General features: G+C 36.1%; 1 protein-coding gene across 1 annotated transcript; it reads right to left on the reverse strand.

The window, feature by feature from the left end:
- Positions 1–1,245: 1,245 nt before the first annotated feature.
- ODR4 (odr-4 GPCR localization factor homolog) lies at positions 1,246–27,987 on the reverse strand. Its single transcript, XM_026703251.2, has 14 exons — positions 27,879–27,987; positions 27,525–27,696; positions 26,759–26,893; positions 23,907–24,002; positions 22,961–23,067; positions 21,330–21,366; positions 20,604–20,744; positions 19,744–19,839; positions 14,585–14,650; positions 13,494–13,622; positions 12,320–12,410; positions 5,781–5,966; positions 2,658–2,750; positions 1,246–1,611 (listed from the first exon to the last, which is right to left on the reverse strand). The coding sequence occupies exons 2-14, from the start codon at positions 27,621–27,623 to the stop codon at positions 1,544–1,546; spliced, it is 1,344 nt and encodes a 447-aa protein (XP_026559036.1). The 5' UTR covers positions 27,624–27,696; positions 27,879–27,987; the 3' UTR covers positions 1,246–1,543.
- Between the last annotated feature and the right edge of the window lies 1 nt (position 27,988).

A 27,988-nucleotide genomic window follows, 5' to 3' on the forward strand; every position in this document is an offset into this window, starting at 1 on the left:
ATACGCAAGAATAGAAAGATAATAATCTGAAAACAGGTGAATATAAAATTCAGATAAAGTTTTAACAATGACTACCAGTGAAAGCTGGCAGACACAATGCACTGAGAATGGGGAAAGAATTCTAAATATAACACTTCCTCAAGAGGACACTCCCAGAGTGAATAAGCTTTTGAACAACCATGGCATTCTTGAGTGTTCTCCATATTCTCCAAATATTTACTGATTTCTTCCATAAATAGCATTGTAAAATATTTTGCTTTGAGACTTCTCGCAACATATACTCATAATCCTGGTAACATGCATCTTTGTATAAATCCAGAATCTCTTAAAAATGTTCCCTTACTTGCTGACTTTTTCTGTTGTAAGTCGAACTGACATTAATGTGAAAGAGAAAGTTTGAAATGGAACAGCATACAAACTTTGGTAATAAAGTTCCTAAAAATCAGGTGACCAACATAACCAACATAATATCTGACCCAATGCATTGAAAGCAACTCGGATAAAAGGGCAGCTTACTTCTTTTATCTTATTTATTTTTGCAATATTGTAAACCATTCAATTCCCTGAGGCTTTGGGTTGTGAACAATGATGTGGACATAAAACAGGAAGCAAATAAACTTTGTATATTTCAAAACAGCAGGTTAGACATGATCTAAGTCTGCAACGCCTTTATATACTAATCAGTGATCACATCTGAGTTTACTTTCAGGAGAGGAACAATCTCTATCACTTACATATGAAGTTTTCCCAAAGGAAAGAGAAAATAAACCAGTTTTGTTAAAAAGTGGGGAGAGGGAAGGTGCATGGAGCATTCCTCCTTCTGAAAGCAGCATGAAGAGAAAGTGGACATAATGACACACCTTCTTCGTAATAGATCCTAATTCTCTGGAATCTCTCTCAGAGGTATAAAGTCATTCTTGCATTTCATAGGCAAATAAAATGTATCCTATTCCAGTGAACCCTTGGCTCGAGTTTCAATCATAGCAACTAACTCTTTTATTCTATGTTGTATTATTATATAACAGAGTCACCAGTATCCACCATGGCACTGTGAAATAAATACATATGTATATATGTATACTCACATGTACTCTGTGATAGGTGTAGATGAATCAAGAAAGATAAATAATCACAGTATGTAAGTGGGAAAATAAAGACTTATGGGTTCATTCAAAGAAAAAGGAACTTGTATTCTCTATCATACAATTCCAGTATTTCCTAAAAAAACACAAGTAACCATGTCAGCAGGGTTTTTATACATTTTATTAAGGAGAACGTTAAAATAGATATGTTTTCTTTCAGATGTCCCCTGAAAAATTAATCCTCTGTATCTGCCAGTTGACAATGTGAGTTCTCTCTTTTCCCCAAAAAGCAATGTATACCATCTACATTATTTCCATGAAGAGAATAATTGTTTTTTAGAGCCATGTATTGCTATTGTTAGATTATAACATATCTTAACGTATGCAGTTCAGGACACTTGCACCTTTAGAGTAGATCTGTAATGACATGAGTTTTGAAGTTTGTTCTTGCTTTCTGAAGCTTAATCGCTGAAGTAGTTAAAGGAGAAAGCTATTGCAGATATGGCAACTGCCACAGCTATCACCATTCCTGAAAAGAAATTGGAAAAAAAAAGAAAGATAATGCAAATTGGTATTTCAAATGAATTTTAATTCATCTGCAGCCAGAAACTGCACTTTTACTAGTTTAATTTTGTTTATAGACCTTCTCCTGTAGATCTATTTTGGGCTTCCTCAGGCAGGAGAAAAGTATATTAATAAAATAAAGAGTATCTGGAACAGCAAAAGAATGCTAGAAAATCAGGAACCAAAATAACTGAGTCAATAGGCAACAAATGTCTGCTGGCCTGCTTGTTTTCTACTAATACTCCTTCTTTAACAAACTTTAGGACTTGGTTGCTTAGCAAAACAATTGCTAAGTGAAACTACAACTGTACTTACATTTTTACTTCAACTTTCCTTTGCTTGATATGGTCATAAATATGAGTATCGTTTGCAAAATTATTTTTTCATTGTTGTTATAACTTAATTGTTGTGACTCAGTCTCTAGCTACCCATCCATCCATCTACCCAAATTTATATAGACACCTACCCAGTGGTGGGATTCAAAAAGTTTTACCACCGGTTCGGTGGGCGTGGCTTGGTGGGCATGCTTTATGCGCGTGCACACACTTCGTATGTGCGTATGCGCCAAACGCACCCTTTGCACAGGTGCAGAGGCATTTGTGCAGGCGCAGAGGCGTTCCAACTCACCTCCTGCAAGCCTGCACTCTCCTGGTCGCTTCAGCAGCTGCCATGCAGCATTCTGCTGTGCCGCGCAAAGCAGTTGTGCTTCAAAAGCAGAGGATAAAAATGAGTATGGGAGCTCGGGTGAGCAGGTGGACCCAACAGCAGAGTGGCAGAGAGAACTGGTTCAGTCTCTGCTGCTCATTGTCGCTACCGGCTCGGCCGAACCGGTAGAATACCACCATTGCACCTACCTCACAAATGTGACTCTGGATGATTAAAACAATCTTAAATAACCATTAAAACAATTAGACATAAACAGAAAGAAGTCTGTGTGCAAATGCTTCAAGAAAAGTGATAAATCTTACTAAAAGTGACTATTTTAAGCGGTTCAGGCTAAAATATGCATACCCATATTTTGATGTAGTTTCAACAATAGCATTTCTTTTGTCACTTGCTTTGGTTGTGTATTATCTTGGAATTCCTTTGTCAGGCTAACTTCAACTATAATTCAAAGAAATAAGACAAAAGCATGAGTTTTTATGTTGCCTGAACATCTCTAACCCAATGTTCCTTTTCTTCGTCAAAAATTTAAAAAAAATTTTTTTTTTCAGAACTCAGGATGGAAAAACCAAGTCTATGTATACAAATTTTTGTTACGTAATTTAATTTAGCAGACAAGATATAAACAGCCCTGGGTCTTACGTAGACACCACTGCCTTTCAACTCACACTCAGGGGCAGATTATCCAAATAAAGCACATAGAATAATTTTTAAGATGCATATTAGTAATTATTAAACACTTGGAATGTTAAAGAATTGAACAAGGAATGAATTGCACTATCCTTTGAAAAAACTCATGAGAAGATTAAAACAGTCTTGTATTATTAATTCCCCATTTGTGTATAGCCAAATGTACATGATTTCTTTCACACAAAATTTTCGCAAGGATTCTTGCATAATACTCAGTATCAGCAATTCTTCTATGCTATACTTATTATTATTTGAAAAGATAATGTATAAACTATGTAAATAGAAACTTTTACATAAAACCAACCCAACAATGGAGCAACATTGTACAATAATGTCTCACCAAATAAAGAACTCACTCAAAGCAAGTCAATTTTTTTCAGTATTTCCATCTATGATCGTTTTTCTGAATGCTCACAGTAAATAAATACAGTATAAAAGCAATGAATATTTAAATTTAATAGTCAATTAAAACCCTTCATAGTTACAGCAGATAAACAGAGAAGGTGTTAATCTATTTTGGTAATAATTAATATAAGCTATATTTTCTGAACTGTTCAATTTTAGAATATTTAAAAGCATTTTTCAGAAGAGAGAACTCCATGTTACAATTTGCCAACAAGTAGAATGATTACTAAAATCATGGAGTAATTATTTTGTACATAAGTAATCAATATTTATATAGTTGAAACATCTAAGAATCAACAGAATATATTCCACAAGTTAGTTTATTTAATACAATGGTATATTTATCATTGTAACCAGTCACAACTATTTTTTTTAAATGCTAACTTATAGGAGAGCAGTTAAGAGGCATAATCATAGTATTGTGTTCCTTAGTTACTGGAAATTCTACCCAGGTAATTTCTACTAGACAATGTTGAACGTAAATTTTAGGGTGGTGTCCTAGGACAACCTGTCCCTTAGTTTTTTCACAAATGTTCCTTTGCAAATCTGAATATCCCATGTGGCTATCAGATATCAAAGCAGGTACACCTGGAATCTGTGTTATTAAAATTGGCAGTGTCATATTCATTCTTTCTTAATAGGCTGTGAGGTATTAATGTCAAAATAAAATAAAGTAAATTCAGCAATTTGACCAAATAGTTTTTACACGTTTTTGCTGTTTTTCTAACAAACACTTCTTTAATATCCATAATGGAGAATGAAGAAATAAAAATGAAATCTGAAACTGGCAGACAAAATTTAAGAAACATAGCCACCCCATCACCCAAATGTATTTCAACTTTTAAAAATACAAATTTGGCCACAATGGAACAATTCTGCTTGCCTTGCCATGGAAGTCATCTTAATCACAACTATTCTAATACACGTCATGGCTACTCTGTTGTGTAGAGCCAGGATGCCCATTCTTGGATTCAATAAATCTTCAACTAGATTAAGAATAAATTAAAGGGAAGAGATTATCCTCAGTGAGGTACCCACAATCTTATTTGTGTTTCTCTGTTCAAAACCTTTAGTAAACAGAAACTCAGTCAAACCACTTAATGTATATCTTACTTTTTCATGATAAGGAACAGAAGTTGCTAAAATATAGATCTGTGAAGTACAGTGAAGTAATCTATCAAATTATCAGTTGCTCGAAGGATCGTGCAGGCATGAAGTTGTATCTATGCCTGCAGCTGTATTGCAATGAGCATGAAGGCAGAAGGAAGCCCTTTGTGCTTCTAGTCCTCTTAGGACTGTTTGTGGATCAATTCCAAAATAAAATAAAGATAATTAAAAGGTTTTAAATAAATATAAAAACTGACAGGTTTTATTCAATGCAATAAATTACATCTAGCTGTGGTCACTGAGCTAAACTGAGAAACAGTTCACTGAGAAACACTAAAAAGCAGGTCTCTATTTTTCATTAGCTGCTTTGTGTACTATTATACAGCTGCAAAGATTATACAACTGCAGATAAAACATTTGGGGTATGGAGATAATTTTCTGAAAATCATCTTTTGTTTCCTTTGAAGTGTTTATTCTCTAAGAAGCCAACATCCTTGTGAGAAGGGGTTTGGGAGAATTGTAAGCTCATTTTCTGAATTTTTTGGTTTTCATGTTATCCAAGAAAGTGAATTTGTGGTGCTTTTTTAGGGTTAAGCTAGACAAGATATAAAAGATCCAGTCTTTAATTGGAAATATATATATATTTATTTTTCTGTGCTTCAACTAAAGATTGTTCTATAGCTTACCATTTATGAAAAGGCAAACATAAATGTGCTTGAATGAGCTTCTGATACTAGACAGAAAAAACTGAATATCACTATTGTTCCTACTTTCTTTTGACCTGGGCTATGGTCTGCTTCAAAACAGGAGTCTACCAAATTATTTTAAGCAAAAGATAGATCCTAGGACATTGTGTTGAACATCTTCTACAGCCTTAGTTGATCCTTAGCTCCAAGGAAAACTAATAAACATACTTTGATCATAGAGTTCAAAATCCCCCTAGTGATTAAGTTCCTTTCAAAAAATTAAAATAATATACATATTAAAATGCTTACATTTAAAATGCTATTTTGCAAAGAACCATAATTTAATGCCCTTAAGGTTACTGGTTACAACTTTCGAAAGTGGGAAAGATCCTAACCAATTTTCCTCCAAATATCACAGGAAAATGTTTTGGACATACACCCTGTGCCATTGGAAACCATTAAACGTAATGAACATTTGTGAATCTGAATTAAAATGTGCTTCAGTTTCAGGTTTGGTTTCTGAATAATTCCTAACAGAAAACAATCTAATTCTTTTATTTATTTTATTTTATTTATCATTTACCTGTATTTATTTCCTCAGCAATATGCAAATCATCTGATTGAACAGCTTGATCCATCATGTCAAGAAAATGCTCCTGAATTTCCCTGATTGTCTCATCACCAAATTTATAATCACAAAGCAACACATTGGATCCCACAATGGAAGTGAAAACTCTACAAGGTAGGATGTGGTATTCCCTTTCGGAGTCTAAAATAAAATAAAAGAGAATCCCTTGATAATTACTAATAAAGAAAGCTTTAAGAGCACGGTTATATACTGTTCACACTCTGTACACAAATTATGGCTGCACATATCATTTTTAACAGCGTTAAGACATTTCATATATGAATGAAACACATATACAGCACTACTACTTTTGAATAAGTGTGATAATACATCAGCAAGCTCCCAGCATCCAATTTACATTAAATCGACTTCTTATACATTTAGAGTGTGTTGAAGAGTGCTGCAGGCATCGTTTGGGTTAATTGATAAGAGATAACGGCACTGACTATTTTACCTAGTTGGGTAACGAAATGTCTGCAAGCAATCAACTAAATTCAGAGCGCATAGTTCAACCCTGAGCTACATGTATTCTCTGTTGAGGCAAAAGTGGGATTTGGGAGAAAATGCTCTCAAAACTCAATTTCAAAATGACTGAACTTGAGCAGCACAGGATATGTTTCCTTGTGTTTTTTATATGGAGATAAGGAAATTTTAAGAATGGAAGAATGATAAGGATGGTTACTCCTATCTATGTCCCCCACCCAAAAAGCCCCTCAAAAGGACAAAGAATGAATGGGGAAAATGCATTTATACTTCTGATGACTTCTGAGCATCCCTGGATTGTCTGTTGTGAACCTTCTTAAAATTGGAAAACTGGATTAAAGGCTCCAATCCCTAAGACCCAAAATAGGATGAAGTACTAATTGTGCTCAGCAGCTGACTGCTAGGCACATCCTATGAAGTGGTCAGAAAATATGATTTATTATTATATTACTGTACAAGTATTAAAGATGTGTGGCTTCTCTTGTCACAACGCAAATTTGAAAGTCTGCACCATTTTATTATAATTATAATAATTCTCATCTCTATGCTCCTCATTGTAGTTACAGGGAGTAAAGACATTTTTATCTGTGTTTTTTTTTTCATTTCCTTTAAAAATGATACTTTTAATCAAATACTGCTTGCTGGGCAAAACAGATAACTGAGATTAGAATATCTTTCCAATCCATGTCATCAAAAGCATATTCTCTATGAAAGATAGGACACAGTGAATCAAAAGACTGTTATTTTTGCTGCAAGAGAAGATTATAAGTAATTGGCAACATTTTCCACTGAATTCCGTAAAATCAAAAGAGGACATTAAGAAACAAGGAAACATGGATGGAGGTGGAAAGTAATTCTGAAAGATTTATGTCTCAACAGTAAAATGTAGTTAGCATACTGTGTATCATGCAACAGCATTCACATATATACACAACATATTATACTTGAAGAGTTAATTAAAATTATAAGTGACTTGGGCATATTAGTTAAAAATGAATGCTTTCCCAAAACAGGTAAATTAGGATTGTGAACACTTGTATATTTCTACTCGATACATGCAGGTAACAAAAAGGCAAAACTGTTTCAGTTTCTAATATATGAGGCCATAAATGTCTGTTCGATCAGTTCTCCAAAAGAAGGCAACAGGAGATTGTCAGTTTCTGAGAAAAATATATATGTAAGTTAAGTGGATACGGTGTCTGGAATTCCCTTTCCACCATATTGAAGATTCCAGGAAAATGCTGGGATGCCTAATATAATTTCCTTCAATATAGAGCAGCATAATTTGTCACAATGCCAAATAGGTTGCAGTTTTATTCAAACATCCCTTACTCATTTTCTAAATATTGTGACAGAGAAGTTCAAAATTAAAATGCTTATAAAAAGTGCAATTTTAGAAGAAATGTATAGAATAATGCATATGCAATGTTGATGCACTTTCTAAAAATCACACCCTTATGTGGAAATAAGCTCAAATAAAATTAGTCCAGAGAAATTATTGCATTTTTCAGAATATAAGATGCTCCGAAGTAATTTGCCTCCTTGCAGCAAATAGCAAACAGCCTGGTCAGCTTCAGCACAGCCTGATTAGCACAAGCAGCTGATGGTCAGTTGGATCGGCCTTCTAATGATCAGCTGTTTCAGGCTGTAGGGATTGCCATCACCTATTGCCGCCTCCATGCGCCCCGTTTTTGCCCCATTCCAGGCGGCAGAAAATGGGGCGTATTAAGGCCGGGATGCGGAGGCCGAAAATGGGGCACATAGAGGCGGCAATAGGCGATTCCTGCAGCCTGAAACAGCTGATCATTGGGAGGCCAATCCAACTGAAAATCAGCTGTTCGTGCTAAATCAGGCTGTGCTGAAGATGCCCAGGCTGTTTGCTGCAAGGAGGCAAATCGCTGGAAGGCAGAGGCCAAAGGGAGGGGACCGGCAGGTGTACGGTGGCTTCGGCAAACATTCGCTGTATAAGATGCACAGGCATTTCCACCCACTTTTGCGGGTGGAAAAAGTGTGTCTTATACTCTGAAAAATACAGTACATTAAAGCATATGGTTGGGTTATTGGGCTCCTTCTTATCTTACTTTTCTTTCCTGGCATTTCATTAACAAGTAGATCTTCAAACAATATTTCACAACGATCAGAGAGAGTGTTTATTATGTCTCTCTTCAAGGCCTACAAAAGAAACACAGAATAACATGTATAAAAGCTATGCATGTACAAAACCCACCACCCTGAGCTACTCCTTGGAAGATCCATGCAGTCAGGAAAAGAAATGAAGTGCTCTGGAGTACTCTGCAACATTTTGTTCCCAGTTTTGTACATTCCTGATACACACTCTTTATAAAACATATAATATACACTTAATAACTTATAAAAAGAATTGATTTCATTGCTAGGAATGCTGACTCTGAAGAAAACAAAATGCATCCATCTTTGCAGAGGAAAGAGTATGTGAACTGCAGGCCAGTTTGAGAGATTGTCACAGAAATGACAGTAGAATCTTCTGGCTGCAGTAATTTTTAAAAAGATTAAACTATTGGAAGAGAGGCCCCTACTAATGTGCATCCTGTTTGATTATTATTCCCTCACACAGGAAGATTGTACCTATCACTTTATAGAAATTAGGCAGACACTTAAAATGGATTGAACTTCCCAAGGGACTCCTATATATTTAGTTTGAAATCAAAGACAAGAAATGGTCCTTATTCTAATCATCCTTCATTCCTCAGACATAAGTAAGAGCCCTGGCTATGTTCATATATTACACTTCGTTGGAAAAATCATTTGTACAAACTCAGGACGTATTTGTACAAAACATAGCATAATGAAATCATGACTAGACATGATTTTTTTTATTATCATTGAGTCATGAAAAAAAAACCATATGACAATATCTCCCAGATCTTAACTTGAAGACAAAAAACTTTAGAATTAGTTACACTTTCATTAAAAAACCATTTTTAAGACCATCACCTACTCCAGTTATGCTAACCCTGTCAACACTATCCCCAAAACAATTGTTACACAATCAGATGTTTGAAGATGTACTGGGACAATAAATGACAAAACTAGGGAGAGCTAATATAGATTTGAGGTTCTGTTTTGTCATTTTTAAACATGGATGGAACCTCTCAAGAAATTTTGGACTATTGCAATTATATCCTTATTTATATTAATTGCTAGGAAAATCAGAGATCTTGGCTGGAACATGAAAACAAGCAAATTTTTCAAAGATGAGGGATAGTAAAAATACCTGAACAGCATCTTTAACTTTAGGCTTGTTGTTATGGATGTAAGCTTTACATTTTAAAGCTCCTTTAAGATTTATGTAACCGTTGCAGATTTGGACTGTAGCTGTTGATCTGGAGTTTGTACTTTGCATCTGAAACAGAGAAGAGGCAGAAATCACAAATTGTACATACTGTATGTTAGCCAATTCCACCCTATCTTTAATAATTGTAAACTCTGCTGTAAATATGAAGTTCTATTTTTATTTATTAGAATTCCACATCATTGTAATTTCCAAACGGTCCTCTTAGTTACCAACATTAACAGACATCAAAATGTACAATATTGAAACATCCATGTAAAAAAATAAACATAATAATTTAGGAGCCTTTGTGACGCAGTGGTTAGAGTGCAGTACTGCAAGCTACTTCTGCAGCCAGCTGCCTACAATTTGCCAGTTCAAATCCTACTAGGCTCAAGGTTGACTCAGCCTTCCATCCTTCAGAGGTGGGTAAAATGAGGACCCAAATTGTTGGGGGCAATATGCTGATTCTGTAAACTGTTTAGAGAGGGATGTAAAGCACTATAAAGCGGTATATAAGTCTAAGTGCTATTGCTATAATAGTACATTAAACAAGATAGCATTACCCCAGTTATCCCCAAAGGTTCGTTGGAATAGTTTCATTTTTAATAACTTCCAGAAGGCTAATGGGGGGGAGAATCTAATTTCAGAGAGAGGCTGTTTCTACATTGGAAAATGCTTAATGCATATTCTTTATTAATATTTATTACAGTGATCTGCATTCATGCTGAAAGATAATAGACTACCTACAGCCTCCTAAACAAATTAGCAGATATTTCAACCAGCTTTCATTTTTTACCAACTATTCTACATATGCTTTCAAATTACTCATGGAAAATGAAAGCAATCTGGGGAAAGAAAAGGAAAACTCCCAGAAAAACTTTCTACCGCTCTGTAGATTTTCATTATTCTTATGTTTGCTGAGATGGAGAGCCAAGACTGATAATTACCAATTTGCCTAAGGCTATGAACTGATATGTGAGTGAGGTCTGAATACAGGATGTCCCATCTTACTTTTTAACCCCTTTGTCAGAAAGTTTACTTACCAATTTTGTTAAGACCCTAACATCAAGATTCCTAGTAGCTGATGGCATATATCCTCTTGACTTTTTCTGTAAGGATAATTCAAGTACAGAAGACAGCTGAACTGAAAAGAACATTGGTAAGGTTCAAATGCTAAACTAGAATCTATCAGGAAAAAACATTTAGATATTTGAGTATTTTATTAGGTCTTAGCTGTTGTGAATTTTTTTATATGATTGTGTGATAAAAACATTTAATGAATCGGTGAAGTTTTCTACCCTCCTGCAAAAGCTCATAATTCATTTCCATAGGCAACACCAAAAAGTTCTGCAGTTCAGCTAAGTTCTTGATAGTTAATGGAAATATATATATCTTTGAATCAATCCTGGTAACTGCCTAATGGAAATATATATATCTGTGCAGTCATGGATTGAGTGTGGAAAGTAATTCTAGAAAGATTTATGTCTCAACAGTAAAATGTAGTTAGCATACTGTGTATCATGCAACAGCATTCACATATATACACAACATATTATACTTGAAGAGTTAATTAAAATTATAAGTGACTTGGGCATATTAGTTAAAAATGAATGCTTTCCCAAAACAGGTAAATTAGGATTGTGAACACTTGTATATTTCTACTCGATACATGCAGGTAACAAAAAGGCAAAACTGTTTCAGTTTCTAATATATGAGGCCATAAATGTCTGTTCGATCAGTTCTCCAAAAGAAGGCAACAGGAGATTGTCAGTTTCTGAGAAAAATATATATGTAAATTAAGTGGATACGGTGTCTGGAATTCCCTTTCCACCATATTGAAGATTCCAGGAAAATGCTGGGATGCCTAATATAATTTCCTTCAATATAGAGCAGCATAATTTGTCACAATGCCAAATAGGTTGCAGTTTTATTCAAACATCCCTTACTCATTTTCTAAATATTGTGACAGAGAAGTTCAAAATTAAAATGCTTATAAAAAGTGCAATTTTAGAAGAAATGTATAGAATAATGCATATGCAATGTTGATGCACTTTCTAAAAATCACACCCTTATGTGGAAATAAACTCAAATAAAATTAGTCCAGAGAAATTATTGCATTTTTCAGAATATAAGATGCTCCTCGAGTAATTTGCCTCCTTGTAGCAAATAGCAAACAGCCTGGTCAGCTTCAGCACAGCCTGATTAGCACAAGCAGCTGATGGTCAGTTGGATCGGCCTTCTAATGACTTCAGCTGTTTCAGGCTGTAGGAGATTGCCATCACCTATTGCCGCACTCCATGCGCCCGTTTTTGCCCCATTCCAGGCGGCAGAAAATGGGGCGTATTAAGGCCGGGATGCGGAGGCCGAAAATGGGGCACATAGAGGCGGCAATAGGCGATTCCTGCAGCCTGAAACAGCTGATCATTGGGAGGCCAATCCAACTGAAAATCAGCTGTTAGTGCTAAATCAGGCTGTGCTGAAGATGCCCAGGCTGTTTGCTGCAAGGAGGCAAATCGCTGGAAGGCAGAGGCCAAAGGGAGGGGACCGGCAGGTGTACGGTGGCTTCGGCAAACATTCGCTGTATAAGATGCACAGGCATTTCCACCCACTTTTGGGGTGGAAAAAGTGTGTCTTATACTCTGAAAAATACAGTACATTAAAGCATATGGTTGGGTTATTGGGCTCCTTCTTATCTTACTTTTCTTTCCTGGCATTTCATTAACAAGTAGATCTTCAAACAATATTTCACAACGATCAGAGAGAGTGTTTATTATGTCTCTCTTCAAGGCCTACAAAAGAAACACAGAATAACATGTATAAAAGCTATGCATGTACAAAACCCACCACCCTGAGCCACTCCTTGGAAGATCCATGCAGTCAGGAAAAGAAATGAAGTGCTCTGGAGTACTCTGCAACATTTTGTTCCCAGTTTTGCACATTCCTGATACACACTCTTTATAAAACATATAATATACACTTAATAACTTATAAAAAGAATTGATTTCATTGCTAGGAATGCTGACTCTGAAGAAAACAAAATGCATCCATCTTTGCAGAGGAAAGAGTATGTGAACTGCAGGCCAGTTTGAGAGATTGTCACAGAAATGACAGTAGAATCTTCTGGCTGCAGTAATTTTTAAAAAGATTAAACTATTGGAAGAGAGGCCCCTACTAATGTGCATCCTGTTTGATTATTATTCCCTCACACAGGAAGATTGTACCTATCACTTTATAGAAATTAGGCAGACACTTAAAATGGATTGAACTTCCCAAGGGACTCCTATATACTTAGTTTGAAATCAAAGACAAGAAATGGTCCTTATTCTAATCATCCTTCATTCCTTAGACATAAGTAAGAGCCCTGGCTATGTTCATTTTTACACTTCATTGGAAAAATCATTTGTACAAACTCAGGACGTATTTGTACAAAACAGCATAATGAAATCATGACTAGACATGATTTTTTTTATTATCATTGAGTCATGAAAAAAACCCATATGACAATATCTCCCAGATCTTAACTTGAAGACAAAAAACTTTAGAATTAGTTACACTTTCATTAAAAAACCATTTTTAAGACCATCACCTACTCCAGTTATGCTAACCCTGTCAACACTATCCCCAAAACAATTGTTACACAATCAGATGTTTGAAGATGTACTGGGACAATAAATGACAAAACTAGGGAGAGCTAATATAGATTTGAGGTTCTGTTTTGTCATTTTTAAAGAAAAACATGGATGGAACCTCTCAAGAAATTTTGGACTATTGCAATTATATCCTTATTTATATTAATTGCTAAGAAAATCAGAGATCTTGGCTGGAACATGAAAACAAGCAAATTTTTCAAAGATGAGGGATAGTAAAAATACCTGAACAGCATCTTTAACTTTAGGCTTGTTGTTATGGATGTAAGCTTTACATTTTAAAGCTCCTTTAAGATTTATGTAACCGTTGCAGATTTGGACTGTAGCTGTTGATCTGGAGTTTGTACTTTGCATCTGAAACAGAGAAGAGGCAGAAATCACAAATTGTACATACTGTATGTTAGCCAATTCCACCCTATCTTTAATAATTGTAAACTCTGCTGTAAATATGAAGTTCTATTTTTATTTATTAGAATTCCACATCATTGTAATTTCCAAATGGTCCTCTTAGTTACCAACATTAACAGACATCAAAATGTACAATATTGAAACATCCATGGTAAAAAAATACCATGGCGCAGTGGTTAGAGTGCAGTACTGCAAGCTACTTCTGCAGCCAGCTGCCTACAATTTGCCAGTTCAAATCCTACCCGGCTCAAGGTTGACTCAGCCTGCCATCCTTCAGAGGTGGGTAAAATGAGGACCCAAATTGTTGGGGGCAATATACTGATTCTGTAAACTGTTTAGAGAGGGATGTAAAGCACTATAAAGTGGTATATAAGTCTAAGTGCTATTGCTATAATAGTACATTAAACAAGATAGCATTACCCCAGTTATCCCCAAAGGTTTGTTGGAATAGTTTCATTTTTAATAACTTCCAGAAGGCTAATGGGAGGTGGGGGGGAGAATCTAATTTCCAGAGAGAGGCTGTTTCTACATTGGAAAATGCTTAATGCATATTCTTTATTAATATTTATTACAGTGATCTGCATTCATGCTGAAAGATAATAGACTACCTACAGCCTCCTAAACAAATTAGCAGATATTTCAACTAGCTTTCATTTTTTACCAACTATTCTACATACGCTTTCAAATTACTCATGGAAAATGAAAGCGATCTGGGGAAAGAAAAGGAAAACTCCCAGAAAAACTTTCTACCGCTCTGTAGATTTTCATTATTCTTATGTTTGCTGAGATGGAGAGCCAAGACTGATAATTACCAATTTGCCTAAGGCTATGAACTGATATGTGAGTGAGGTCTGAATACAGGATGTCCCATCTTACTTTTTAACCCCTTTGTCAGAAAGTTTACTTACCAATTTTGTTAAGACCCTAACATCAAGATTCCTAGTAGCTGATGGCATATATCCTCTTGACTTTTTCTGTAAGGATAATTCAAGTACAGAAGATAGCTGAACTGAAAAGAACATTGGTAAGGTTCAAATGCTAAACTAGAATCTATCAGGAAAAAACATTTAGATATTTGAGCATTTTATTAGGTCTTAGCTGTTGTGAATTTTTTTATATGATTGTGTGATAAAAACATTTAATGAATCGGTGAAGTTTTCCACCCTCCTGCAAAAGCTCATAATTCATTTCATAGGCAACACCAAATGTTCTGCAGTTCAGCTAAGTTCTTGATAGTTAATGTAAATATATATATCTTTGAATCAATCCTGGTAACTGCCTAGACAAGTCTGTGCAGTTTTCTTGGCAAGAATTTAGAAAACAGTTTGCCCTTGGTCTTCTATAGTTGAGTGACTGGCCTGAAGTCACGCAGATGCTTTCCTGCCTGAAGTAGAATAAGGACACATTGCCAGTTTTTAACCTGGTGCCTTAACCACTATACCGAAGTAATTCTCTAATACTACGAAGTATTAATTTATTTTTAAAAATGTACTCAAAGTATGGTAGAATATTGAATCAACTAGGCACAGCGTATGTTTGTTATCTGACTTGCATGATCATCAGACTGGATAACGTAATGCTTATTCTCAAAGAAAATTCTGGTGATGATAGGATATTTTGCTTTGCTTAGGGTTTTTTAAGGTATAAATATTAATAACCACTCTACAGATATTGTAGATTGCATTCTCAAACAATGTGACTTTAATATCTACTTTTACATTAATGCACGTATTGAAATAAAGCTACAATCTAGAAACAGAACAGATACTATGCAAGGATTTACTCCCCTTTTTTGATGCATCTAAGAAGAGGGTAAACTGTACTCTGATTTAGGATAGCCTAAGAATATATAAGATCTTTTTGTTAACAAATTAAGAATAGGGATTGAGAACTGAAGCTTGCCACAATAGACAGAAAAATCTGGAAAGAAGAATTACTTGGATCATGGTTGGATCCAATTTTTAAAAGCATAATATCAATCAGCTTAAATTTTCAAAATCATCTTATCAAATGGTATAAATGGAATAATGACATGGAAGAATTCCGGGATCAAGAAGAGACACTAGCTACCTAGACTTTCTGTTATTAAAATTGTGAGTGAAAAAAGAAGCGAGGCAACCTGAAAGATTTTTTAAGAGGCAGCAAACAGATTTACTTGTTCAGATTAAAATATTCTCACAGGAAACTGGATATGAACAGATTTAGGTTCTGCTCCTATTGAATTCAGTGTGGTTCTAAGAGAAATAACATTTATATTCCAATTCTTCTTGATATATTAAACCAAGAGGAGTGAAATTAACTTTTCTGACTGCCTTTTGGATAAGATTGTGATCTTGTCCTTCTCAATGCAAAATGTAAAGCTAAACTATAATGTTGTATATATGTAATCAACCATCTTTATTCATGATAATTTCTAATAAACGTTTGTGGGTTAGGTGGGCAATGTTTAACTTTATTTAATTTACGTTATAGAAACTCACCATAAGAAACACCAATTGTCTGAATCAATGAGTTTCCTACTCAAGGCTAAGATTGGTGGGCACTTTAAAAACTGTGAAATTCCAAATGGGAGAGATTCTGGTCACAAATACTATCAGGAGAATGATTTTTGTCAAATGACTGAAATGTACTTGCATTTGCTATGTGAGCTTGGAAAGGAAGTGGAAACTGTAAAAACAGTCAAACATGGAAATATGTTCATTGGAGAAAGTTGATAGAATGCTATGAGGCTCAAGACTAATGAGTTGCTCCCTTTCTTCTTTCAGTAGAAGAAGAGCCTTCTGAATCTTTAAAACTATTTCATGTAACAGAAGAATTATCACAGGATAAAATGATGAGCAAAGTATCTATATGGAATAATCTTTCACTTCTCAGAAGAATAATGCCCTCTTGATTTCAAGTGATGCCCGCTGGAATGTCAGGCTTAAAGCCTACATCTGTTGTTGTGTTAAAAAAGGGGCAAATCATCTAAATTTACAATTGTCTGTTTGATCTGTTCTCTTATTGAATGATATAATAATACAGGCAATGGAAATCAAGGGAAAGAATATCTGGCCATGTCTTCCTCACCATTACTTGCAGCTGGGAATAGAGTTTTAGATCAGGGGTGTCCAACCTTGGCAACTTTAAGACTTGTGGACTTCAACTCCACAAGTCTTAAAGCTGGCTGAGGAATTCTGGGAGTTGAAGTCCACAAGTCTTAAAGTTGCCAAGGTTGGACACCCCTGTTTTAGATCATCAGAAACATTTTGCTAAAGTGATTTGGTGCCACCTTCTGGTTAATTATGCAGACAGTGGGGAAAATGGCATATAAGAGCATTGATTGAAATAGACAGGGATAGTGAAAGTTGGATACTTTCTTTGTCAAGGCATTAATACTTGGATTTTGCCTGTAGAAGGCAGGAGCAGCATTGGATAAGCGTTATTAGACTCATGAGACTAAAATAGCAGTGATGATTTCACTGACTAGTTTACTATAAGAAGAATCCTTTAAAGTAGTGGATGATAGAAACTATTGAGGCCATCAATGATTTCACTCCACCTTTCTATGCATTCTGTACTTTGATTACAGACTGAAATCCAGTAGCAGAGTTTACTGTTGCTGATCAGACCACTCTTGATATTGTGAAGAATACTATAAATGGAGTGCCAAATCATTAAACATTCTTACTTGAAGCCACTGGCAGAATAAGAAGAAAGAACTTCTTTTAAAAAAAGCTTTTTAAAAAGAAAAAAACTAAACATAATTATTGGTATTCTAACAAAATATAGAAACAAAGGATGAGACAAGAACTAAGGATCATTCTAGGCTAAAGCAAAAAATAATGAAGGAGAAGCAAGAAAGAGTTAACATAACAGCAGACTTTAATTATGCATTTTTCTACCGTGCTGGATAGTAGGAAAGTTTAAAACTTGGGCTGTTTCATGTACTTAAACAGGAAATGCTCATTTCACCATAAATTGTACAGAAACGTTTTTGGGAGTTAGAGGGGAAGAAAAATCCACATTATACCAAAATAGATCTCTGAATGTATATATGCAAAATTGAAATGGATAAAAGAAAAATTAATGTACAGATAGTCCTAGACTTATTACCACAATTGAGCCCAAAATTTATGCCACATTTATTCAGTGAATCACTGCAGGTGTTAGTGACACTTTGTTGAGCACATCTGGCTTTCCCATTGACTTTGCTTGTAAGAAGGAGAATGATTTTTGTCAAATGACTGAAATGTATGCTTCATTTGCTATGTGAGCTTGGAAAGGAAGTGGAAACTGTAAAAACAGTCAAACATGGAAATATGTTCATTGGAGAAAGTTGATAGAATGCTATGAGGCTCAAGACTAATGAGTTGCTCCGTTATTCTTTCAGTAGAAGAAGAGCCTTCTGAATCTTTAAAACTATTTCATGTAACAGAAGAATTATCACAGGATAAAATGATGAGCAAAGTATCTATATGGAATAATCTTTCGCTTCTCAGAAGAATAATGCCCTCCTGATTTCAAGCGATGACCCCAGGGCACAGCAACCATCATAAATATCAAGCATCTGAATGTAAATTATGTGACCAGGAGGATGTTGCAATGGCCATAAGTGTGAAAAATGATTGTAAGTCATTTTTTACAGTGCCTGTCATGCCACCAATGTCTGAATCTGCGGGCAAAGATGAGCTGGAACCTGAGCTGAGGGAGATTGAGAGGGCAGCTTTGTTGGCTATGAAGGAAAATGGGGAAGGGCAGGGCTAGTCAGGCCAAGGCATTTCAGGATTAGAACAGCTTGCAGATAGGGAGGAATAGGGGCGGGATAAACATGAGAGACAAAGCTCAGGCAATGAGCAAGGACTACCCTCTCCTGATCCAAGAGCACAGAGTGGAGAGAAGGTGACAATAGCGTAGACTGAACAGGCTACTTGGGAGAAGAGTGCCTTGCCCATCTTCACAAGGGACATCTAGGGAATAAGGCTTAAGGAGACACCATGGGGAGGGGCATTTGTCGGAAACAAACGCTGAGTTCCTGAAATGTTGAGTGCCAAAGTTTGAACTTTCCAAGAGTCCTTGCATTCTTTCTGGCTTTCTGGACTAATTACCTGGATCCTTTGCTTCCTGAACTCCTGGATTTGCCCTGCTGAATTTATTGCTGGGCAGCTTTGGTGTACACAGCACTGGGCTGGAATATTTGCAGGTGCTCCTTGGAGTGTGCTTGGGGGATGTGGTCTGGGACTTGCCAGAAACATGGGAACATCTGGGGAAATTTGGAGCAATAAAGGGATGGTTGGAACTGCCAGCTGCTTGTGTTATCTCTGTGCCGTGCCCCAGGTCATCACAGTGCCATTGTTTAGCAACTATTCAAAGTGACAATGCTGCTGAAAAAAGTGACTTACAACCATTCCTTGCAACCATGACTGTTGCAGTGTCCAAACTTATCCCATGGTCATGGTATCAAAAGGCAGACACTTGGCAGCTTGGCTCACACTTATAATAATAGTGGTCTCCTGGAATCATCACCATTTTCATCCTTCCTAGGCAACAAGGAAAGACAATGGGGAAGATTACAGATCACATGATGTCTTGCTTAATGACCATGGCCAAAAAGATCATAAAATTGGGTGCACTCAAGTGATGCCTCACTTTTTCTGATTCCAACTGTGATCTTAAATCAAAGACTATCTGTAATTTTTCAAAATGCGTAAGGAGATAAACTCTTCCTCAATCTCTACATGGATAATATGGATTTTTTTTTAACCTAAATGTAATCGTAACTCTATATAATAGTTCTGGTGTTTGTTTAGACCTTCATATTGTATATGAGCCCTAGTGAGATTTATTAATCCTAGCTAATACCCATTCATAATCAATTCTAAAAAAAGCCTCTAACTTAACATATTGTCCAAATTTGATCATTAAAAATTATTAAGTTACTGAATGTCAATGTAATCATTTAGCATGTTCTGTATTAGTGAATTACTTTAACGAAAGTTTCAATTGTTTTCAATAGAGCACTGAAAAACCTGTCATGCAAGCAGCTACAGAGGACAAGAATTTCAAGTTTACATTCTTCACCACCTACCTGCCCTTCCAATAAGTCAGCATCTTCCTCTCTGGCTTGTCCATTTATCAAAAAGACAGCCTCCTCTATCTGTTGGGCCCAACGTCCTAATCCATTCTATAAAACAGAATCAAAAATAAAAGGGAGTTACATTTAATAATCTTAAAAGCCTAAACTGCAGGCCAACCTCTAGATGTTCTCTTCTAAATGTAAATAAATACTTTTAGATCATGAAGCAGACAAGTTCATTCCATTTAATTTTTGATACCAGCCCCTAAAGAACAGGTATTAGCTGTCATGTGTGGATACATCTACAACAGTGTTTAAATAAAAGATGTGACATGATCTCTAAGCCATTGTTAACATAGCGTTTCAAGCTCATGCTCTTCTTTATCTTGAGTATACACATGCTAGATTACTAATGAAAAGATGGCATATTTATCCAAGTATTGGTTAGTGAATGGCCACTGTTGATTATTTCTATCATTGACATTTACTGTTATATACTAGTATTTTTAAACCCAGAAAGTTATATTTAAACCTTATATTTCCATTCCACTGCTCATTTGATATGAGACATCAAGAGTAGCAATGGGCAGTGTTCAGAATACATATAGTACTGATGATTTCTCCTAAAATCAAGACAAAAACAGATAGAAATTAAAGAAAGTCCTGATGGAGAAACAAGAAGCAGTGTGAGGGACTTGCAAGAAATTAGCTGACAACTGTTAGGATACCAAAGAAAGATGTACAGGCGAAAAACTGAGGAAAGGAAAAAATGACCTAAAGTTAAACTATTCTAGTGAAGAAAGCAACATAGCTGATAAGCATTAAGAATTTTGATATAATTAATAACACAAAGTGAGGTTGTTTTTAGTTACCCTTGTTTTTTTTTCTAGGTTGTGGCTGGCCAACGTGGCAGGGAGAGGAATATGTATATTAACATTAATTGTGCATTCTAAAGATAGCCAAGAAGCAGAAAGAGCATTCTGGTATTTCCAGTCGGCTGGCTTAGCTGTACACTAAAGGGGAAAAAAGAGGCTCAATTACTACAGCAAATAATCCAATAATCTCAAAATATAAATGATAAATCATCAAATCTAAATGATTCAATCTATGCATTTATGAATACAATAAGAGTTATCCCAAACAAGGCACATACAGAATTGTAGTTTGCATAATTTCTGCTCCCAAACATACTTCTTTCATGCAAATTTTAAACAGGAGCTGGCAGAGCCCCTACTGAAACCTAAGAACAAAGCTATAATTTTTATTTATTTACTTATATCCCAGCATTATTGTTTTCATAAACAACTCAAAACAGCAATATAATACCTAAAAGTCCATCCAGCTCCTAATTTTCTCCACAACCACTACCCTGTGAAGTGAGTTGGCCTAAGAGAAAGTGAATACCTGGGCCAAGATCACCCAATTAGCTCTCATGCCTAAAGCACGACTAGAATTCACAGTCTCCCAATTTCTAGCCTGGTGCCTTAACTACCAGATAAGTGGTTCCACTTAAGGTACCACTTAATGGCAGGTAACGTGGTTGAGATTGGCAACCCAAATTCAATTAGTTATTTGTTCTCACTCAATATAGAACCTACCTTTGGATCCTGCACATCGTAGGTACGACAAAGTATTCGTTTCCAGTTAAGGAACAGTAACTAATTAGATTTAAGAGATACTGCAGTAATAAGAAGTGGTTAAGACCCCTCCCAGCCACCTCTAAAGATCTGAAATAAAATTCAGTCTGTTCAGGTCACTTTATGCTTCCTTTTAGCTGACATAAGCAACAAACAGAAAGCCATACACATCCAGCACTGTTGCTGGTTTATGTGATAAAATACATTCTGTAGTTAAATATGCACCATTAATACATCTACTTCCGTAAAAATAGTTAACGACAAAAAAATAAACCAAAGAGCTGTTGTTATTCTTCTTGGCCACTACTTAATCCTTCTTTTCCCATTCTGTCTCTAATAGGCCTTTCTTTATTATTATACTACAAAGCTGAAACTGCGAGCTTTCTTTACATAAATGGTAGAGAATGAAAACAGCAATATTTATTGCTAGAGAGTAAATCTCTTACACTTTGCCAATTAAGGCAAATCACACCCTAAAATAGTAATAGAAAACATACAGTATATAACTGAATCACAGTATCAGTACCATTGGCCAATCTAAATAAGAGAGCTGGGAATTAGAAATAACATAAAAGGCAATGGTTCCTCACTACAGATTTAGAATCTGTATTCCCATCTTTTATGACACGATCATGTTTTTAGTTATGGCAATCTGTTGCAACAGTAGAAGAATCACCATATATTTAATATTCCAGTGTAAGATTAATTAATTATGGTTATGTGGTTGTCTTGTTACAATTATCCAAATAGGTTCAAGAAAAAGAATGTAAAAATATGGCTTTTGAGAAAGGCATTTGGAGACACAAATGAATGATGGCAGATCAAACTGGTTGCAGTTTTATTAGCCAATTTTTAAAAAATATTATTATATTCATACTGTAAATTGCTCAGAGGCTCCAGAAATGGAATGGCATATAAATTGTAGCATTAAAATAATAATGAATAGAGATGGTATCAGAATGGAATTCTGATATCTGTAAATACAGTGCTCTGCTTCTTTAATTCCATAAATCTCTATGGAGCAGTTATTAATAAAGGAGAAAAAGCAAAGGAATTCACTAAATGTACTATTTAAACACTAATTTCCTCCATCTTATTCTATATTGTACACTATATGTTGAACATCCATTCAATCTACTCTATACTGTTGCATACAGTGGTATCTACTTACTAATATAATGGCCTGATACCTCCAACCCTACATACATATTTCACTTCCCCAATTCTGTTAAATCTTCAGTCCAAATTTGTTCTTAAAACAAACCCTTTGACCAGCACAACATAAAAGGGCAGAACCCATCTTTCAATAGAAAACCGTTCCCATAGATTTGAACATAGCACATCAATATATTAATTAACTTATATTGTAAAAATAGCAAGCTATTGGATTTTGTTTTTTGCTTTTACTAACTTAGATCATAGGGCAGAGCTAGTTACAAAATAAACTAACCTTTATCTAATTTATTTGGAATTATTTGAATTGTGACTGTTATAACTGTGCAAAGGTAAAGCAGAGTTAAAGCCTGAATTACCAACTGTAATTTAGAAAGAGCATAGATCTTATGATATGAAAACAGATGCAAAAAGGATACTTCTTTGTAGTTGAACAAAGATGAAGCGCCACTCTATCTGAGACATCTTCTTCTGAGATGCTCCACAATCTCTTTCTAGCGACAGACTTTTCTACTGCAAAAAGAAGCTTGGAGAAAAGCAGAACAAGAACAGAGTCAAATCTGATTCTTAGATACCTTATCTATCCATCCATCATGGTGATGTAGAGTAATACTTAGCATATAGAGTTGCGTTATTCAAACCTTTGTTAGGCATAGCTCTTTGTGTTGCTTAGTAGCGATACCCAGTGCTGGAGACAGGTCAGGTCAGTTTATACTTTCTTTAGCTACCATGAGCATCAAAATTTGGTAATATGGTAATATTTGGTAATAACAGATTGCAAAATGAACACTGAGGTTTATGGTACATGTTGATAATATCAGGAAGGATACCACAAGTGTGAAAAGTAAACAGTAAGATCAATCTAATAGTTTATCCAAGCATTCTAAAGGAAAGGGTGCTTTTATCTTAGTGTTATCTGTTTCAAATATGTACGTAATATAAAATGAAAAGTGAGCTTGGTCCAGGCTCTTTTCCTGAAATTGGCTGGCAAGGAACTCAGTGACTCACTGTAAGCATCTATTAAAGTAAATTGTACTTTGTTATCTCCAAATACTTTGCTTCTCCTTTTATGGGAGTATTTCATCTATCTATATGTACGTATCTATGTATTATCGTATGTATGTACTGTATGTATATATCGTATGTATGTTATCTATCTATCTATCTATCTATCTATCTATCTATCTATCTATCTATCTATCTATCTATCTATCTATCTCTATCGTATCCATGGCAATCCATTTCATTTTGGCAACTTACATAGTAGGAAACAAATGTTAACAATCTACAGTAACCGTAAAAAAATAAAACAAATGTTTGTAAGTGAAATATGAATAAAAATAAAAAATTACTTTTATTATTTACCTTCCTCAGGATATTTTGAATTTCTTTTGCCAGCTCTGGAACTGAAATGATAAAAACACCAACAACTAGCAGTCCTCCAGGAAGCATTCTTGTTACCTAAGCAAATGAAATGTAAATATATTACTACTACTACTACTACTGGCCTAACCAGTGGTATGCTACTGGTTCGGACCGATTCGGCTGAACCAGCAGTAAAAAAAGCCGATGATCAGCTGAGAAGAGGGAAAAAATGACAATCAGCTGAGAGGAAAACTAAGAGAAAAGCACAGTCTCACCCACCCCTGCGCTTTTCTCTTCTTTATCCCTTCAGCTGATTGGTGATGCAGGTCTCAGCTTGTGTGGGGAAAGCAGCGCGCCAGCATTAGGCAAAGCACGCCCACCAAGTCACAACCACCAAAGCGGTGGTAAACCAATTTGAATCCCACCACTGGGCCTAACACTCCTGCCTTGAAAGAGGCAGTAGTGCACCCATTTCTTAAGAGGCCATCCTTAGACCCAATGGTTTTTCATTATGGACCAATCTTTTAACTTGTTGAGAAGGTGGTCAGCCTGCACCTGGAGGAAACAGATTATCTAGATGTGTTTCAGTCAGAATTTATAATGGGTTTGAATAATGAGACAACCATGGTCACACTAGTTTATGACTTGTAGCAAAGCCAGAATGGTGTTGTATATCCATCCTTGTGCTCCTTGATCTCTCAGTGGCTTTTGATAGTCATAGTAGCCACTTAAGTAGTAATTTATAGCTAAACAGGTCTGCAATGGCTGTTATTACTATGCCTCACGATAGTCCAATGGATCTTCATGTCCTGGTTCTACCACCTGCTTTGGAGTAGCAACTTTGGTAGTTCCACTGCCAGCACCTGCCTTCTAGGGCAGTGGTCCCCTGGATCTGTGGACTGGCGGTGGCGGCGGGGGAAGAGGGCATGGTTTCGTACATGCACCACTTGCCCAAATGCAGCTTTGGGAGCTCGGCCGCCACTTGGGCCAGCAGGCCATGGGCCAACACTAGGCCACGGACCAGGGGTTAGGGATGCCTGTTCTAGGGTGTACTTTATGCAACAATATGACAGAAAAATTGTTCTCACAATCTCTGCCCTTCTGGTGAGTAGAAAGTAAAAAAAAAAAAAAATCCCCCAAAATGGAAATAATTCCAATAGTATGATTTTGTGAACCTAACTAGAAGCACTCAACCTTATATTTCAACCCTTTAGCCTTTCCCATTACCTCATAGGAGATAAAGAAAACCATACTTTATTAGAAGAAAATGATAATACCCATTTTAACTTTAAATATGCAGATATTCAGCGTTGGAGAGAATTAACCCCTTGATTAAGAAAGAAGAAAGAAATGCAATGGTCTGAGAGCAAAACACAGGAACGTTGAACTCAGACTAACCAATCAGAGATCAGCTTGCCAAATTCAAATATAAGAACCAGGTTAGTCCCTTTCTACTGAAAAGCATCTTATGCTACCTCTTAAAATGACAGCCATAGTTGACAGCAAAACATCAGAACACCAGAAATGATGTATCGTGTTTTTTTCCTTTGCAGAACTGGGATGAGCGTGGCCAGTGCATGATGTATCCGGCCCATGGGCCGCCACTTTGATAGGTCTGGTCTAGGTATCTGTCTTATGTGTATATGACAGGACATCTCACCCACTTGAGAATATCCCAACCTACCTGGCAAGCAACAAAGCTATATTCAATATGGCAAAGCTATTTGATACAGCCATAATTTGAATATTTATTTAATTTAATATTCAATATTTCTTGTTTAAATTAATATCTAAAAACAGTAGAAGGCAACATTAATTTAAAAAAACAATCATCATTATGAAGCTGAGACAGGCTTTCAAGAAAATTCCTTTTTTATGGCTCTGGGGTTCATTGGTTCAGAAAGAATTACCACCTTTAGTCTTGGATGGAGTGGCACTACCCCAAACATACCCTGTGCATAATCTGGGGGTTCTCCTGGACTCACGACTCTGGTTCGAAGATCAGGTGGTGGTTGTGGCCAGGAGGGCCTTTGCGCAACTGCGGGTTGTGCACCAGTTATGTCCTTTCCTGGATCAGCGGTCCCTACTCACAGTCACTCATGCCCTGGTCACTTCCCTTGATTGTTGTAACGTGCTCTACATGGGGCTGCCCTTGAAGAGCACCTGGAAGCTCCAGTTGGTGTAAATTGCAGCAGTCCGCATGGTTTTATGCAGACTCCGGTGTGCACATGTATCACCTCTCCTGCAGGAGCTGCAGTGGCTGCCAATTTGCTTCCAGGTGCAATTCAAGGTGCTGGTTGTCACCTTTAAAGCACTTCATGGCTTGGGTTCGGGTTATCTGAGGAAACATCTCTTGCCAGTGACATCTACCTGACCCATTAGAGCAAGGAGACAGGGAATGCTGCGGGTCCCAACCCTGAGGGAGATACACCTGGTGGGACCTAGAAGAATGGCCTTCTCTGTGGTGGCTCCATCTCTCTGGAACATTATTCCCCCAGAGATTAGAATGGTCCCCTCATTAATACTGTTCCGAAAGGCACTGAAGACCTGGTTTTGCCAGTGGGCCTGGGGAACCCAGAGAGGAATGGAACCCATCAAATGACTAGTGTGACCCGCGGTCGTCGGGGGGAGGGGGGAGTTGGTTTTTGTTTTAAAATTTTGTTTTATTGTACTTTACTAATTTATTTGATTCTTTTTGTTAGTTTTTATTGTTTTTATTTTTATTTTAAATATGATTTTACATTGTGTAAGCTGCCTTGTGTCACCATGGGTGAATAGGCAATATAAATCAAATAAATCAAATCAAAGCAATCAATAATTAAATAAATATAAAGGAAAATAATTTTTATTACTTGTCTGGCATGTGCTGCTGTCCATTCTTCATCAATATTAGACAAGTCTGTATGGTGGCTTGCACTACTGTTACTTTCTTCCTCTTTTACAGGAGTTCGAATAGCCAGCAAAACATAGTCTCTTTGCTGGGAACACTGAAAAATAGAAAAGATAAAGTTGTGTACAGGATGAAAAGCAGTCCACACAGACCACTTAAAGGCACTTCTTTGCACAATGGCATCAACAGCACGTTATGTAGCTTATGTGTATTTCTAAGAATTCATTTATAGAGTATCTGTGCAGTACACATCATTAGAAACTTGATTCAAAATGAGAAATGCAAAACTATCAAATTTAAAGCAAGTATAAATAGCCATATGGATAAAAATGATTAAAACAAGTTTCTTTTTAAGCCCAGAGCTTCCAAGGTACACAAATAATATTTTAATACTCCAGCTACTATTTGAAGCATTCAACATAACTTCTGTTAATAACCATAATAATGACATATTAACTACTGTACGCAGCTAATTTCTTTTCTGTTTATACAGTAAGGAAATCTCAATTTAGATGACACTTTTAAATAATAGCTAATGTACAGATACAACGTTGGAATTATATTTAGATATATATGGAAATGCATATATAATGAAATACATCAATAACAAAAAAGATGTACATTGGTAACTGATGACATAAACTGAGGTGGCATAGTGTTTTCTTCTCAGAAAAGAGTCTTCAAACTGCAACAGAGGAAGCATAGGTGAAAAAGTACAGCAGACTTACCTGCCCTACTAAAAGACCAGTAATAATTTTTTTTGATTTAGCACTCAGGTCTGATAAATATTGTCCCACAGCTTCCTCCACGAAGTAGCTTCTTCCCATTATTGCAAACACTCAATTGCCCAAATCATAAAATGTGTAATAAACGAGGAGATGAAGAAGAGGCTCAATAACCCTAGAAATTAAGGGAACAGACCTTAGATTTCTAATCTTAAAAAGTCAACAAAGGGGAAAGGCTACGCAGAGGTTAGCATCATTGCACCTCATGGGTTATTTTTTAAAAACTTAACTTTTTCATCTCCACCCTTGCAGCCTTCTCAATGCAATTTCCTATATAGCAGCTGCAACCCAAATTACCTTTTTCGCTTTATTTCATGTTTCACCCTGTTGTCTTCCTCTACGGCCCCATCCAAAGCATTCCCCCCGATTCTTTCTGCCCTTTACACAAGCACTGATGTGTCCCTCTG

This window comes from Pseudonaja textilis, chromosome 3 (genome assembly GCF_049901715.1).
Source record: "Pseudonaja textilis isolate UNSWEBS1 chromosome 3, rPseTex1.2, whole genome shotgun sequence".
NCBI classification, from domain to species: Eukaryota; Metazoa; Chordata; class Lepidosauria; order Squamata; family Elapidae; genus Pseudonaja; species Pseudonaja textilis.

Coding starts and splice junctions, on each gene's coding strand:
- ODR4 (XM_026703251.2), bottom strand. CDS start 27,623: ATGGGAAGAAGCTACTTCGTGGAGGAAGCTGTGGGACAATATTTATCA. Junction 24,003..26,758: donor CAGCAGCACATGCCAGACAA/GTAATAAAAATT, acceptor TCATTTGCTTAG/GTAACAAGAATGCTTCCTGG. Junction 20,745..21,329: donor ACGATGTGCAGGATCCAAAG/GTAGGTTCTATA, acceptor TTTCCCCTTTAG/TGTACAGCTAAGCCAGCCGA.